Raw genomic sequence first — 17,711 nt, forward strand, 5'->3', positions numbered from 1 at the left:
ACACACACAACCCACACAAATAAATCTAAACACAGCAGCCAGTAGCGACACACACACACACACACACACATCACACACTCTCCCCACACACGTCTTGACTGAGGGATACCTCAGGGCCTCATTAGGGCCCCTTGTGGTTCCTATACATGAAAGGCGAGCAGATGACGGTCTGGGTTTAGAGTTAGGAGACGGCACTGCTTAGAGACGCAGACTGATAAAGCTTCAAAGTGCAGGTGTTCTCTCTCAACTGCACATCATCAAAGACCCAGGTGAGAGAGGGGAGAAGACAATACAAATGATAATGTTCTTTAGGCAGGATGGGTGGAAATGGAGAGAGGAGAGAATACGTTTTATTTCCAGGGTTTCTTGTGTATTTCCTGGTTTGAGAACTCCTTCTCTCAAGAGGACAGCTAGCGTTACAAGATTTATACCATTCAGCCAATAGGAGCGAAGATGTTCTGAGGTTTGACTGTTACCAGACTTAGTCTCGCAGTATAATCGGATTAGATCATTATAATAAAAAAAATTTTAAGGAACATTTGCACCGATAGTGAATGGAGCCGCAACCAAGGACATTTGTTTCATATTTCAGAGAAGAGCTTGCTGTACGAGAACATGAAAAAGAAAAAAAAGACTACTTGCATGAGATTCAATAAAGAAGGCCTTTGACGGCTGGGAACGTCATTTGAATAAATTGTGTGGCAATTCTCTGGAATTCGATGAACAAATGAGGCCATAGCCTTGACCCCATGTACCCCCTGCACCCAGTGAGGCTGTGGTCCACTCACGTTCACAGATGTGGGCGTCCCTGATGTCTCTCTCCGGGTGCTGGAAGAAGAAGGGCTTGCACTGCTCACACTTATGGCCCATGGTGTTGTCTTGGCACTCGTCACACACACCGCCACTCTGGTTGGCAGAGGACACGAACACCGCCACGTCGAAGTGGCACGAGGAGGAATGCTCGTTACAGTTACATTCTAGAGAGGGGGAGAGAGAGAGAGAGAGAGAGAGAGAGAGAGAGAGAGAGAGAGAGAGAGAGAGAGAGCAGAGAGAGAGCAGAGAGAGAGAGAGGGCAGAAAGAGAGAGGGGGGAGACAGAGAGAGAGAGAGATAGAGAGAGAGAGAGAGAGAGAGAGAGAGAGAGAGAGAGAGAGAGAGAGAGAGAGAGAGAGAGAGAGAGAGAGAGAGAGAGAGAGAATCCCCCCGGGTATATCTGAAGTATAAGAGAGAGGGGGAGACAGAGAGTTTACTAAGAGTTTACATCATGCAGTGCTATAAACCGTTGAGCAAGCAGTGCAATCACTTTGCCTCGTTGGAACAGATAGAGCAACAATAGCGATCTGAAAAGGAAAAACACATCTAAGCCTTTCAGAGTGAACACGAATACCATGTATTTAGGAAAGAAATGAGAAACAATCACAAGTGTAGTGATGGACGGCTATAAAAATCGTTTGGCCATCTCACTTTTGCAGGCGTTGGTGTTGCGCCCCTCGGCTGGTTTCCAGGGCAGGTCGTGGTAGAAGTCCTGACACTTCTCACAGTTCAGACCCACGGTGTTGTGGTTGCACATACAGTGGCCGTGGACCTGTGGGGACGAGACACAGAAACACAAGTCAAAACCCGAGTAGTACAGGAGCCATCAGGCGTTTTTTAGAGCCCGTTAGTTAAAGCCGTTTGAAATCTGTAACAAAGCGTGTTCGAGCCAATCAGCAATACCAACTGAGTCACGTGACTAAGTTGCCCCGGACCTGCGCGAGCTGCTGCGCTAAAAGAACACGCTCTATGGGGCTCTATGGAGAAACCATGGCACTAAAAGTTGTTTCAAACAAAAACGGCTGGATGTCATTTAGCCAAATCAGCACGGTTGTGAGTGTGAGTCTTTCACCTTTTACATAATATATCTTTGGCATGGATTGATTGTTTAGATCGCTAGCATGGCTAACAAAATGCAAATAGTAGTCTGCCCCGGTGTTCTGACCAGGATTACGTTCCTTTCTGCTCCGGTGATGCGCACGCACACTGAACATTTGTGTATCGTTACACCCCTACTAGTCACAGAAACAGACAGTTTCCAGCACCTTAGTCTATTCTTTGTCAAAATCCCCTTCTAATGTAGCCGGACCTGAAGCTCTTGTGAGTCACACATCCGTCCCCTGTTCTAAAGAAGCGAGCTCCTGAGTCATTTGTCTCACTTTGGATATCACCACCGTGTTTGTTGATGTCACTGTCAAATCAAAGATGGACGCTGCAGAGAAAAGGGCAGCCTCGTTTGTGTTGTGTACTCTTTGTCCAGATGGCGGCAGGAAATGTTTACACTCCACGCTCCAGCTCTCATCTGGACTGCGTTCGCAATGGAAACACACTGACAAGAGGGATTCGGGAGATGCTACCTAATGACCTAATGGAATTAATGATATGCCTCGACAATAAATGGGACACTACTACAAGCTGTTAGACATAGATGAATTTGTGTCTGTCTAACATGAATTGCATTGAATTGTTTGCCAAAGCCTTCAGGAAAAATGCTTTGTTCTAGCTCAATTATATGAGAAGAAAATTAGAGCAATACGCGCCGCTAATTAATCTATTCTTTATATTAAATAGAAAAATCTGAGGTACTCGAATGACAAATTCAGTCTATCTTGGCTTCAGTGGATTAAGCTTAATTGGAAACATATTACTTCAAGGCTTTGTATGGACGACTGAAATTGACTGTCTGGGAACAAGATTGCGTCCATCCTTTCAGGCTTCCTCTCTTTTGTCTCCCGAGTGAAACCAAGTGAAGCCGTAAATAGTCGCTGTAAAAGGCAGGACAGTCTGGCCATTGACCACCGAGTCCAAACAGGACACGGCACACGGTCCAAACAGGAACAGCATTGTTTGGCTCGTTTCTTCTTGGCACACTGGCACACAAACACACTTACAGCTGTCCACAAACACACACGCAGGCACAGACGCTGCTACCTCTCAACAAATAGATGAATGGTCTCACCAAACTGTCTCTAACACTATAGCCAAACAGGATGTACACTACAGACATCTGTGAGCACACACACACATCTGTGAGCACACACACACATCTGTGAGCACACACACACACACACACACACACACACACACACACACACACACACACACACACACACACACACACACACACACACACATCTGTGAGCACACACACACACACACACACACACACACACACACACACACACACACACACACACACACACACACACACACACACACACACACACACACATATCTGTGAGCACACACACACACATCTGTGAGCACACACACACACAAACCATTTCCACTACAGTAAGCCTCAGGCTAAACATCAACACATTGAGATAATGGCACGGACACAAAACATTTGGTGTCAATCAACACATGGAATTGACGTTGCTTTCTATAATTAAGACCATCAAACGTCTCTCCTTTCTGCTAAACAGCAGTGTATTCAACATCCAAAGACTGTTGATAGATTCAAGAGGTGTAATAGTCTCTTGACAGAATGAGAAATTAGATTTACATTCGGTACGGTGTATAGAAATGTAAAACTATATCGATTTTCCTTTTCTCATTCTCTTCCTTAGGTCTCTAATGTTTCCAGTTTGTTGTCTAGACCAGGCATCTGCCTGCATCATGTCAGCGTAGAGTGGGAGGGGATATACACATATAATTAGAGCTATGTAGTATGTGTACATCTTAATGCATAATGCATAAAGAATAGAACATTTTATTGTGAGCTAAACATTTTAATTCGTATTGAATCTGAAAATTATGTGTATCATTACAGCCATAATAGAACCCATTTAATAATGAGAAGGAATCATGAAACCAACCAAACCTTCCCTTTCAATCAGGAGAGAGAACCCTAGATATTTTTTACCGCACTGGCAGATTATTTCACTTGTTTCAAGCACATTATTTGCTTAAAACTAGTTTCTATTTCTTATTTTTGTCAGGCAATTTTGTACAGTGTTGAGTTCTCTCTCTCCTGATTGGATAAAGTGTGAACATCATGCGATTATCATCTCAACTCATGGATTAATTCCTGGATCCTACACTGTGAATCGGAACTTGCAATAACGTCAATGTTACTCACTTGTATATCTTATACCATTTAAAAAAAAATTAAATACATTTTTACCGTATATATTGCATTCGCTTGTATTAAAAAAAATTATTTTTTATTATTGTGTGCTTTTGCATGAAGGGCAGACTAGCAAAGTACGATTTTCATTGTACGGCAAACTGTCTGTTTAAATGTGCACATGACAATAAACAATCTTTATTTTTTGTATCCACTTTTCTCCTCTTTTTCTATTTTTCTCCCATCCCAATTTAGCCGTGCCAATTCTCCCCTCCCCTGTCTTTTTTTTTTTTTTTTTCCTTTTCCTCCAATTTTCTCCCATCCCAATGTTAGTCGTTATGCCAACTCCCAATCCCCTTCCTGGTCGCTGCGCACTTACCCCCCACAGTCGGTCTGGGAGAGTGGAGGCTACCACGTGCTTCCTCCGACACACGTCTAGCCAATCAACCGCTTCTTTTCACCTGGCAGCGCGGACTCTCACTGAGAGGGTGTAACGTGTGGAAAGATCACACTACCCCCCTTAGATCCTATCCGCGCTGAGCAGGCGCCCCGACCGAACTGTAGGAGTCGCTGTTTACAACGACCCGGACCCACCCCGCCAGCTTTCCCACCCTCTAATACAGCCAATTGTATTAGTGTGAACGGCCAGCCAAGCTGGTGACAACTGTGAGCTGGATTCGAACAGGCGAATCCAGCGTCTCCGGTGTTGGTGACGAACGCAATCTCCGCTACGCCACCTGACCGCTCTCCCCTCCCCTGTCTTGAACATTGCTTGCATGTGCCCCCCACTGGCCGGTTGTAGGGAGGATAGAAGCCCATCGCATGTCCCCTCCGATACATGTGGAGGCAGCCTGTCACATCTTTTCACCTGCCAGCGCGGACTCTCATTTGGTGAGGTGTAACGTGTGGGAGGCTCACACTGCCCCCGCCATTTTCCTGTCTCTGCTGTGCAGGCGCCCCAACCGACCTATAGGAGTCGCTGTTTACAACGTCCGGATTACCACCCATCGACTTCCCACCTGCTGACTCTGCCAATTGAGTTAGTATGACGGCCGGCCCAAGCCGGAGGCAACGCCGACAGCCGGATTCGATACCGGTGTCTCGTGCGTTGGTGACGAGCGCAATGTCCGCTGCGCCACCCAGCCGCCCTTGACAATAAACAATCTTGAATCAACTAACCCAACTAACAAATTCTTGGTCGACTAAGACCAAACCGATCGATAAATGGACTAGGAGCGGGGAGGGGGGGCAGCTCCCACTAGAAACACCAGAAGCTGCCGCAGGTCCGACTCACCATGCCCTCCGCTGGCTCCGTGGCGTTGTCCACAGGGGCGCACTCGGAGGCGTGGCCGTAGCAGAAGCAGTTCCCCCGGACCACCATGTCGTAGACGGCGTAGTAGTACTTCTCCTTGATCTCCGGGCGTGAGTCCAGCAGGTTGTCGCCCAGCGTGTGCAGCCTGGTGAACTTCACCCTCAGGTTGGTGATCTTCAGCATGTCTGCAGGGAACAGGAGAACACTGCTAGATGGTAGGTTGTAAAATCAAATCAAATCTAATTGATTTGTAAAAGCCCAAACACAAGGTAATGGCCCCCATGGGCTGTAGAAGTAAAAATCCAAATATGCAACACTCCCAGACATTCCGCAACGAAGGTAAACTCGAAAAGTCACTAAAAAACCTAGCAATAGGAAAAAAGCACCACAAGCGAGGAGAGAAACATTAGAAGGGCCATTCAATCAAGTGGATGTCGGTGATTATATATAGTGTTGCTATGGATGATCGATCGAGTTGGTATGCATATACATATACGTGTAATAAATAGGGCTGTCCCCGACTAAGGATTTGGATAGTCGACTATGATTGGCCGAAATTTGCCGATAGTCGACTATTAGTCGACTATAAAAACGAAATTTGAAAAAAATAAGTAATTTATTTTTTTTTTATCATTCCATTTGGGCTGTGGGGGTGCTTAATGTCTGAAGGAGTCGACGGAAGGCTTCTTGTCCTCTGTGAAAGCATGCAATTGGTCCACTGATGGATACATCTTGATATTTGTCTAGTCTAGTGTGTTCATTAGATGGGTGAAATCCTCTTTCAGTGCCTCTGTGCCTGTTTTCTTAGGCAGTTAGCCTCTGGTATGCGTGCCATTAGCGTTAGCCACGCTTCTATGCCTCTTTTCTTTTGGAAAGAATGATAAAAAAAAGTTTATTAAAAAAAAAAAAAAAAAATGTATTCGACGAAGAGGTTGGCAGTCGACTATGGCTCCTTTCGATCGGTTAGTCGACTATTCGACTAATAGGGGTCAGCCCTAGTAATAAAACATTGCCTGCATTCATGCAATAGCTACTGGGGGTAGATAAGAACATTTTTGAAAGATTTAAATAGAATAGAGCTAAGAACAACAACAACAAAAGAAAAAGCATAGGGAAGCGAGCGCTGGTATGAAAATAGGATAAAGGCTAAATGTCCTCTTGTCCTCTGAAGAACCATATAACCCTGTTTTGAGATGTTTTGGGCGGCCCATGTATTTTCAGTTGTAAAGTCAATCCATATCCTTTGCATCCCCTTCATGGTGAGTTTGACAAGCTTCCATCTGGAAGGCGCTATAGAGTTCCTCTAGCCCCCAAAAAACATATTTAAGAGGTCTTTCATCCCACATGCCATTGCTCTGATGAATTCTTAGCTTTTCATTTTAACCTGGCACTGGTTAGGTACCGGAAGAGCTCTGTCTGTGTTGTTGTTTTTCTTCTGTCTATGTATTGGGCTGTCTTTTGTGCCTGTGTGGTGTTTGTATTGTGTTGTCTTGTTGATTGCGACCATGATGAAGCCAAAGATACAACGAAATTATTATGCCACTGTGGTCAGCAATACTTGGTAAAATAATTTGGTGATTTGGAGAAAATAAGAACGTATGACATTATAAGGTCACTTACTTTGGATTCTGGGGCTGTAAGGATCTTCAATCCGGAACACAGGGTCCAGAACTCTGAAAATAGCCTTAAAAAAGAGAGAGAGAAAGATTCATGGTACTAAACTGAGTACAAATCCCCAGATGACTCACGGCCATGGTAGGGTACGGGTCAATATGAAAGTATTAAATCCTGCACCTCTCCCTCCGTGGACGGCTCGATGTCGGAGTAGTGCGAATCGCAGATGATGTCGTCGACTTTCTGCATGGGCCCGTGGGAGACGGTGGGGAAGGAGGACTCGCAGTCGTAGGCAAAGTAGCGGTAGACCTGCCACGTCTTCGCGTAGTCCGCCGACCTCTCGATCACCATGGAAGCAGGCCGGAATGTCTGCGGTGGGAAATAGAGAAACCATACGTATGCATATTGGGGGGGGTTGATACTGTACAGTGTACATACATCGAGTCTGCTACAACCTGGAGTTAGTCTGGACTATATATGTAGCCGGTCTCGTATTGCCATCTCTGCGTTGTGTTAAAGTTGGACCCCTGTTTTAAGGGATTGCCCCGAGTGAGTCTCGATGAACCCCGGTCTCCCACGCCGCGGGCGACATCGCAGACCACTATACCAAGAGGTGAATTCACGTGTCTGCGTGCCTTTTATGGGTGGATGAGTTTACTTGCAGTACCGCTACGTGCCACAGTCACGTCACACAACACTTGAAGTCCATCGTGACTGTGGAGATACTCACGGACCTCCGTGTTGTATAGTCCAGACTAACTGCAGGTTGTCGTAGCCTCAGTGTATAGTCCAGACTAACTGCAGGTTGTCGTAGCCTCAGTGTATAGTCCAGACTAACTGCAGGTTGTCGTAGCCTCAGTGTATAGTCCAGACTAACTGCAGGTTGTCGTAGCCTCAGTGTAATAGTCCAGACTAACTGCAGGTTGTCGTAGCCTCAGTGTATAGTCCAGACTAACTGTGACTCAGTGCATGTGTGTGTGTGTTCCTGTGGGTCGCCCATCTCGCGTGTGTGTGTTAAAACTGCATGACAAATAAAGACTTCTAGTCTAACAATTACTATACAACACTGAGGCTACGACAACCTGCAGTTAGTCTGGACTAGTACAATCCAGTACACAGTAATCCAGTAGAGATGTAATGTGTTGGTATCTCAATATCAATCTAGTTTACTATGATGTGCTAATGATGCCAAGTGGCTCATACCAGCCAGCAAGCTAATACGCATGGCAACCATGACAATGGATTTATCTTTGATTGGCCACTTGTCACCAGCCAGCAAATTTGCATGGTAACCATGACAATGGAAGTACCTTTGATTGGCCACTTGTCTTTGTAATGACTTTACATCCAAAGCAGTTTGGTTAAGAGTAATCGTGCACGAAACAAATGTTAGTAGCTGATTTAGCTACAAACAAACTAGTGGCCTAGTTACTAAGCCTTTAGTGTTGAGAAAATGTATGCATAGCTGGTACAACCCTGTGCCATGCATTACGTTGTACAGCTGCTAAATTGTGCCCACACACTTGACAACTTTAAGTCCACATTGGCAGTAATACTGTAAGTTAATGTTCCTCTGCACGGTTCTGCTCAGCATTAGCTGTAATCGCACGTAAAGTGATACGACCCAGACCCACAGAGAGCATAACCCCAGACGGGTGGGCGGTTTGTTCCACATTCCACAGGCTCACACACAGCTGTGTGTGTATGTGAAAGGGAGAGAAAGAGAGAGAGAGAGGGAAAGAGAGAGAGAGAAAGGGAGAGAGAGAGGGGGAGAGAGAGAGAAAGAGAGAGAGAGAAATGAAGAGAGACAGAGACCTCCCAGGGAGGACTATAGCTCATTTGCTAATCTTCAGCCGGCCCAAGCATCCCCTTTTACGCCACCCGTTCCTTCGCTGTGGGCCCTCTGTAGGCCCCCGCCCCATTGGTTACCTTAAAGGTCATGATAAGGTGGGTGAAATGGAACTCCGCCTCCAAGTTCAGCTGGATGGTGACATTCTCCGCGCCTGAGGAGAGAGAGAGGGGGGAAGAAGGAGTGAGAGATGAAGGGGAAAGAAAGGGAGGATAAAAAGGTCATGGAGAAGGAGGAGACATGGAGGGAGAGTGGGAACCAAGGTTGGAGCAGAGATTGAATTACAGGGAAAAGTCATAAAAGGTCAAGCGGATGGAGAGAGAGAGAGAGGGGGGGGGAGAGAAACAAAAACATTAGGAGTGAGCATGGATTTCATCTCGCCAAGAAAAACAACGCCACTTATACAGCCGCCCAATAATTCCCTTTGAAACCAAGAAACAAACACACTGTCGCTTCGCTTTGCCATCACTGTGTTTTCCATGTTTAAATTCCTCTTACAACCTGCTCTATAGAGATCACAGCGTTTGAGACCCATCTCTCAGATGCGTACCGAGCTGCTGTTACATTGACTGTAATCAGAATCAGAAGAAAGGTCTTTATTGCCAAGTAGTTTACACTTAACAAGGAATTTGATTCGGTCGTTTGGTTAACAGACAGACGATTATGGTAGAATAAAATAAAAGTACAATAGAATATATAAATCCACCCGGATGTAGTTCTAATGTCGATCAGGAGCTCATCTCTGGTGAAAGAGATCCTGATATCTTGGCCAAACACTGAATTTACCAATGAAAACATACAAAACAACACGCACCAAAACACAGAGGCGACCGTCCGTGACGCCATCCTGGGTCAGAGCCGAAATTGTAGCAGCGTGGTCATTATTTGTCCCAAATTAGTTCTGGCCGGGGCCTTTACGCGTGACAAGCAGCAAATAACCACTGAACCATCACGAACCTCTTCAGTTCATCATCCAGGGGAAAGCGATTGTTGAGTTGAAACTAATAGCAACCTTCCAACCTCTACTTTGATTACGGAGTAACTTGCACATCAAAGCCACACATCTAATGCCGTGTGTTACGTTTCCTGTGGACAAATCGTCCTGGTCAAAGAAAATGTATTTTTCGACTCCAGAGTCTGTGTACAAAAGCTGGCAGCTCGACCAACGCCAAGTATTAACCTCCTTCCTGCTCTTCCGGAGAGGCATTCCCACCACTACTTTCCACATGTCCAGTGCCAAAGCTTCCCTAAGCCATCACATACTGGAAGAAAAACCACTTCAGAGCGTATTTTTTTTATCCACCGCTTCAGGGTAATAAAATCAAGCTTGCTTCGGAAATTAATATTTCAGTTTGGTTCCTTTCTGTGTTTTAGGCGCCTTGGGGTGTTTTCGAAGCATTGATACTAGTGTTGAACGAGTCCGTCTCTCGGTTCAGAGATGTGTCCGGTGCTGCGTGTGAATGTAACCGCAGATCTATTGGGCCTGGGAACATGGTGATGTCAGGTAACCAGGCCACAAAGCCGCCATCTGTAGAGAATCACTCTGGTTGAGTGTGTGTGTGTTGACAGGCGGAGGTACAAATAAAAGATGGTTTTGGACGTCCTCTGTGAAAAGCTGCCAGAGAAAATATAAAGACCATCGTAGGGGGAAAACCTTGAATCTTGAACCGTTTTAGCGACTTCTCACCACACAAATCGATGTAAGTAACCCACCAAAGATGGCGTCCGGTGTCAGTAACAAACATCTAACTTCCCACACCCAGCCCTATAGACTTTCCATCCCACTGTCGAGACTTGTTGTTAGCGCTAATAACCTGTCCTATACATGTTAACTAGTGAGCCTCTCTTCCTATATTATACCTGTATATATATAGGTAATCATTTCCAAGGGTTAATCCCGTCATTTCAGAGTTTACGGACAGGTCACCACCTAGAGCTGGTCAGCCAATAGTGGGCCTTCCCTTTGAAGTTGTCCCTCAAATGGGTTGATTGGAGGGGGGGGGGGATGATGAGAGGTTTGAAAGGGAGGAGAGAGAGAGAGAGAGAGAGAGAGAGAGAGAGGGAGAGAGGGAGGGAGAGAGAGAGAGAGGGAGGAAAACGAGTCACCTTCAATTGAACTCGTCCCACCTAGAGATGGGTTTTCCCCTCCCCCCACGAGAACTCACCATTCTCCGACTGCCACCAGGTCTTAAGGCGGTTGGGGGCGAAGGTGGTGACGACGTTCTCGACGCGATGGCTGGTGGTGTGGTTCATGTTCTCGTTGTACATGTCCGTGGAATCGCACGCAAAGCACTTCTTCTCCTCCTGGCCAAACGGGTAGAGGGTCGGGACAGAGGTGGGGGGTGCGGGGGATGGGAAAGGGGCAGATAGAGAGAGAGATAAGAAGAGAGAGAGAGAGAGTGAGTCAAAGAAATTCCTCGGATACCAGTACACGCTGATTTCTCTCAATCAGGGGAGACAGATAAGGGAGCTCTATCCACGAAGAGCCCATTCACGGTGAAGTCGTTGAAATGGGGCCTGTTGTCACGAGTTGCAGGCTGTGTCTACGCTGGAGTGACTGATTAGAGTAAAACGGGACCATAAGGACCTTTAAATTGAAGGGCTGGTCCCGTCTTTTTTTTGTTTCATCATCGTGGGTAAACTAATCTTTAGGGGTCGACAATGGAATTAATTTGGTCACCAGATGTGTGTGTGTATATGCGTGTGTGTGTGCCGTGTGCGTGCATGCGTGTGTAGGTAATCAGAAACAGCTGGGCGTTCCAGACAACCTCCCTTCAAACATATAAATAACTATTTATGAGATTTCTCAGCTATTTCAATTAAGGCCCTTTCAAAAAGGAGACGGAACGTCGGATTCTTATCAAACCAAGCATTATAAATCACATTCCTCTATCTCACTCATGACTCAAATCAAAGGGAGGAGGGGAGGAAAAGGCGTTCATATATTACAGTACAGACGCAAATGCAACCGGTTCAAGACGGCTGCTATTATAACCATACCCGTGTTCAGGGGGAGAACGAATCAAAGCACAACAACAACACATTCGGAAAGATTCGGAAAGAAGTCTTTGAAGTTTATAGCACTCAAAATCGCTTTCAATGTTTGACTCTCTCTCTCTCTCTCTCCCTCCAAGGGGACTGTTTGAACATGTAATCACCAAACGTCCCGTGTCTGTCTGGGCCGGGACAATAAGCCCCCATGTCTCACCACCACCGCTGGCGGAGACACATTCATTTCAAGCGCGTCCAGAGGTCTTTTGTTTGTCCTCAAAACTCAACAGTTCTTAACAGGGGGGGGGGGGGGTGTATTTCTTTCTAACTGTGAGGAAATGGTCTAGACAACTCCGAGGGTCCTCTGTAAACTATTTCTCTCCCCACACAGCATCTTAATAAACCCTCGCCCCTGCTATACTCCTACGCTCACAAGGCAGGGGTTTAGGAAAACAAATCTCACAAGATATCCTTGTATTGGAAAACAAAAGACCGGGGTGTAGTGGTGGTTGGAATAATGTCCCAGGCATGAACTCCGCCCTCGACAGACAAGAACGGCAAATCTCTCACTGGATGTAATAAAGCGACACAGCAAGCAGCAGAACCTGCCAAGATGCCCACAGCAAGAGACACAACTATGTGTTGTGGTTGAGAAGCGGATATGAAAACATTGATATCATGAGCTTTATAGGCTTAGTTGATGACAAATGTTTAATTGGGCTTTTTCACTAGAACTTTTCAACGTTCTTTTCCCGTTCTATCACAGCTGCAAAGAATGGGGGGCTGCCGAGGCAGACAACTTGTTAATGATGCAGACCTGACCTAGGTGTTACCTGATTTAAGTGTTACCTGATTTATCACCTAGGCTATAATAACAAAAGGGCTCTCTGGGGGTAGGGCTATCTTGTATAGGCTTATATACAGCAATCTAAAGAATGGCCCTGAGCCAGATAGAGCCCCTAGGGGGGGGGGGGGGGTTCTGCTTGAAACATTCACTCATCTTTATTTAATCAATGATGTTGAGAAATACAAAGAAAGAAAACAACATAGAAACAGAACAATCAATTAAACATTTAAACTAATTAAAAACAACCGCAGACTGTGGTGAAGTGGTTTGCTATTAAATAAACTGCACCACTAATGAATTGAGTTTTAAAGTGCATTGCAAAACATTCCATGTTTCTGGGGAACAGAATTGCTAAAACTCTGGGAACCTTAAGTGTATAAGCCAATAACCAGAGTGAGTATATGATTATGACAAGGTCCAGTGCTCCAGTCCATCAATGAAGTGATGTATAGGGTGGGCCGGTGGGGGATCACCAATAATGGCCTTATGATGCAAGTCACGTCTCGTGGGGGACCCTGATGTAAACAAGACGAAAGTCTTTCTCTGGTCTGCATGCCCTTAACATGTGTGTGTATTGAGCCATATATTGTACCCATTCTGCAATCTGTTAATAAAGTTTTCAATCAATCAATCATGCCAGAGAGGACCACCCAACCCTATCATATAGGATACAATTGGGTACCAATACCATAATTGTCACCAGTGATAAATCTAAGGGCAGAATGATGTACAGTGTCCAGAGGCTTTATAAAGTGCAAGCAGCAGCATCTAAAACTGTCCCCAGAATCCAAAACAGACAGAAACACAAACAAACAAAAAATTTGTTGTGTGCAATATTTACCTGTAAATGGCTCACAATACAGAACGGTTCTGGTCGATGCAATCCGCATGTTGAGGTGCTGAACAGTTGATGGGCTCTGCCGATGAGCAGGTCGCCCGTGGCGGGGTAGCAGCTGCCCTCGGTGCACATGTCGCTGAACTCAGGTAGGCTCAGGTACTGGTACCGGCCTTCATGGTCTTGGGCATGAACATACAGCCCAGCCGCTAGAAAAAGAAGAAGCATGTTAATTAGGGATGTCCGATATTATCTGCCGATATTGGCATTAAAATGTGATATCGGAAAATATCGGTATCGGTTTAAAAAACAATAATAATAATAATTTATTTTACATTTCTATAACCTTTATTTACCCAGGCAAGCAAGTAAGAACAAATTCTCATTTTATTTATTGTCAAAAGTATGCATAATGTTGTGTTAATTCCACAACAAGAGATATGTAATGTTAATTACCTGAAATTATTCCGTTTTTTGGGGGGGGGGAAACCCTGCATATATCGGTATCGGAAATTAAGAGTTGAACAATATCGGTATATCGGTATCGGTAAAAAAGCCAATATCGAGCATCCCTAATGTTAACCCTTTCACTGCCGCACTACCAAACGGTTAACCCTTTCACTGCGACAATACACAGAAAGTTAACCCTTTCACTGCCACATGACATCCATCCGGTTAACCCTTTCACTGTCACACTACAGAAGGTTAACCCTTTACTATCACACTGTAGGCTAGATCCACAAAGAATGGATTGCATGGAGCAAGTTGCACCCTTACTTAAAATTCATTATGAATTGAAAATGGGGGACCCTGATGTAAACAAGATGAAAGTCTTTCTCTGGTCTGCATCCCCTTAACAATTGTGTGTATTGAACCGTACTGTATTGTACCCATTCTGCAATCTGTTAATACAATTTTCATTCAATCAATCACCTTGCAGATTGATTGATTGAATGACAATTTTATTAACAGGTTAACCTTCTGTAGTGTGGCAGTGAAAGGGTTAAAAATAGGCATCGCATAGAATAATGGTTTATGTTTTTTCGATTTTATATAAACACCACATTGTGTTAATTTAGCCTATAGCCAGGTCAACATCCTGTCTTGAAAAGCTGTCATAAATCAATACAGATGTCCTCAAATAAAAAGTTCCAAACAATAGCCGAGCTCATATGGTCCAATAAACCAATTCCCACGGTCCAGCTCTTTGATTTAAATTAATGTCACATGTAGGCTATATAGGTTATGGCCTATCCATAATTGCTAACAATGCATTGTAAGATGATACGCTGCATCTCGCAGCTTTTCTACATTCTAAACCACGCATGCATTCAAGTTACAATTAAACATGGTAGTCCATAGAAAAGAAACAAATTAAAAATAGGAAATTAATGTGTTTTTGTTTAGTGTTGTCGTCTTCTATAGGCTATAGCATAGTCATTCAACACTCGTTTAGATTTGCCAATATGAAAATGTAACCCAAATAAAAAAGAAACTATACTCACATAGCAGGACCGCTAGTTGCAGTATCAACATGTCTGTTCTGTGTCTCTCCTGCGGCCGCTCTGCCGTTTGTTCCGCTCTGCGCTTCTATCGGGGCTGAGGGGCTCCAAGTCCCGGAGACGATCTCCACACAGTACACCACACTACACGACTCAACACACGACTGTAGACTGAGGTCCAAGCAACATGCGCCCCCTCTCTCTCTCTCTCTCTCTCTCTCCCCCCCCTCTCTCTCTCTCTCTCTCTCTCTCGCGCTCTCGCTCTCTCTCTCTCTCTCTCTCTCTCTCTCTCTCTCTCTCTCTCTCTCTCTCTCTCTCTCTCTCTCTCTCTCTCTCTCTCTCTCTCTCTCTCTCTCTCTCTCTCTCTCGCTCTCGCTCTCTCGCTCTCTCCACCCCCCCTCTCTCTCTCTCTCTCTCCCCCCTCTCCTTCTCTCCCACCCCCAGCCCAACAGCTCAAGCTTGGGTAAGAAATAAACGATGAACTATTAAACACATCACCTATCTTCTCCAAAGATATACACCAGCTAACTGATCATTCAGAAGTTGTCTCCACAGTCCACACTGAACCAAAAGTTCAAGAATACTCGACTAGCACTGATGAGATTATAGTAGGTTAGCTCCTTTTGATACACCCCCCCCCCCCCCCACACACACTACACACACACCCTCTCTCATCTGGGAAACAAAAGGCATTCCACCAGAGGCAGGGAGGGGATAAACCCCATGTCCCAGGGCGCAGGTAAAGTAGTGGTTGGAGAAGGAAAGGGCTCGGAGAAGCCTTACTATAATTCACTGTCCTCGGGTCAAATTTGGTAAAGACAGAGACCGGTGCATATTACACAGTGAATTTCCCCCTCACGCCTCACCAAGGGGGATTCAAAAGCCCAGTAGTACCACTTCTTGCCCTGTTATTGGGGCCAATCAATCCCAAATTGCAGTGCTGTTTCCCTGTACATGTGTTGGTAATGACAGATCAGCATCAAAGACTGACACCATAGAACCTTGTGTGTGTGTGTGTCATAAGGGTGGAGGCTCTAACTCATTTATCTGCAAGGGGAGAGAAGTGGAGCTTTTTCAGTCCTCTATGGATCAAATGTGTCACTGGGTGCGAGAAACCATAACCACTTAAGGGATCATGGAATGGCAGTTTGAAGGCATGCAAGTTTCATGATTTTCATGATTTATGAGTCCCTATGAATCAATATGATCCTCTGTGACCATACATGCTGCATGCATAATCCACAGTAATATCAGTCATCTTGAATCCATCTGACTATAGTGATCCACTATCAGGCTTAAGGGAACAATCATCTCTTCAAATGTCTTAAAAAATGCTTTCAAATGCCTTATTCTATATGCACACAATTCTATTTAAGACTATTCTATGACTTAATCCTTAATTTCTTTCTTGATTTACATGAATTCTTAATGCGTTTTGTTTTAAAGGTGCTGTAAGCACTGCTCGCTGGCCTCCCGGCCATTGCCACTAAGCCTCTTCAACTCATTCAGAACGCAGCGGCCCGCCTGATCTCAAACCTACCGAAGTCGGCCTATGTCACCCCACTTCTTAGGGACCTGCACTGGCTCCCCATTGCTGCACGAATCCGCTTCAAGGCCCTCGACCTAGCATACCGTGCGGCAAAGGGAACTGCTCCCGCCTACCTCCGGTCAATGGTCTCTAACTACACACCCTCAAGACCCCTACGCTCTGCATCTTCTGGCCGCCTCAGACCTACTCCTATCCAAGCTCCGGGAGGGTCATCAAAGAGAAGTCGCCTATTCTCAGTCCTTGCCCCACAATGGTGGAATGAACTACCCACCCCAGTTAGGACAGCCGAAACACGTCCAATCTTTCGCCGTCGACTAAAGACGCACTTCTTCAAACATTATCTGAATTAATTAAAAAAAAAAAAAAAAAAAAAAAACGAACCCTAACTAACCATACTGTCATGCACTTGTCCTAATAAACTAACCTACACTGTAGCACTCAACACTGTTTGATGAACATTGTTACTCAGCTGATAGAGTTGTATCCTTCCTGATGGCTTGTCATACAGAACTTGTAAGTCGCTTTGGATAAAAGCGTCAGCTAAATGACTAAATGTAAATGTAAATGTAAGTGGTACTTTTTTCAGGACATTTTACCAAGTGTAGAAGGGTGGATTATCCCTACTTTATGAGAGTGGATATGAACTGTCACCAGGTAGTGGGAGCACAGCAGATCTGGGTCCGGCTGAGCCCCCGACTGTAGTGTAAGAGTATTAGAATTGGGATTTAGCAGAGGGATGGATGGGGCCTAGGGTTTACTAACCTAGGGGTTCTACGCTGGTCCTTCTTGCCCTCCCGGGCGACCGTAGTATTTCCTCAAACACCCGCACTCCCCTTAATACGTCCCACACCCTCTCACACCCGGTGGTAGTGATGGTAAATAATATAATTTCTCCCCTTTCCTTGTTGACTGGTGAAGACCTGTACAGAGCACCTGCCCCAATTTCACATAGACCGTAGGGAAGAAGGGGTTAAACGATAATGCCCATTAATGGGAAGAAAAGGTTTAAACAATAATGCACAGTAATTCACTCACACACAGTGGTCCCATTTATACGCCTCTCCTTTTACTGTTAATTGGGTATTTACATGAACAAGCCCCCGTAAGG

General features: G+C 45.2%; 1 protein-coding gene across 1 annotated transcript in view; it reads right to left on the reverse strand.

The window, feature by feature from the left end:
• Window positions 1-15,215, reverse strand: part of lamb1a (laminin, beta 1a) — a 58,452-nt gene extending 43,237 nt beyond the window's left edge. Inside the window, exons 1-10 of the mRNA XM_084335074.1 lie at window positions 15,058-15,215; window positions 13,559-13,761; window positions 11,045-11,183; window positions 8,960-9,033; window positions 7,211-7,399; window positions 7,037-7,100; window positions 5,399-5,601; window positions 1,464-1,584; window positions 789-977; window positions 110-140 (exon numbers count right to left, since the gene is read on the reverse strand). Coding sequence (XP_084191200.1) covers window positions 110-140; window positions 789-977; window positions 1,464-1,584; window positions 5,399-5,601; window positions 7,037-7,100; window positions 7,211-7,399; window positions 8,960-9,033; window positions 11,045-11,183; window positions 13,559-13,761; window positions 15,058-15,088 — 1,244 coding nt within the window. The 5' untranslated portion in view covers window positions 15,089-15,215. The remainder of the gene's footprint in view (window positions 1-109; window positions 141-788; window positions 978-1,463; window positions 1,585-5,398; window positions 5,602-7,036; window positions 7,101-7,210; window positions 7,400-8,959; window positions 9,034-11,044; window positions 11,184-13,558; window positions 13,762-15,057) is intronic.
• Between the last annotated feature and the right edge of the window lie 2,496 nt (window positions 15,216-17,711).

This window comes from Notolepis coatsorum (assembly GCF_963971535.1).
Source record: "Notolepis coatsorum genome assembly, chromosome: 18".
NCBI classification, from domain to species: domain Eukaryota; kingdom Metazoa; phylum Chordata; class Actinopteri; order Aulopiformes; family Paralepididae; genus Notolepis; species Notolepis coatsorum.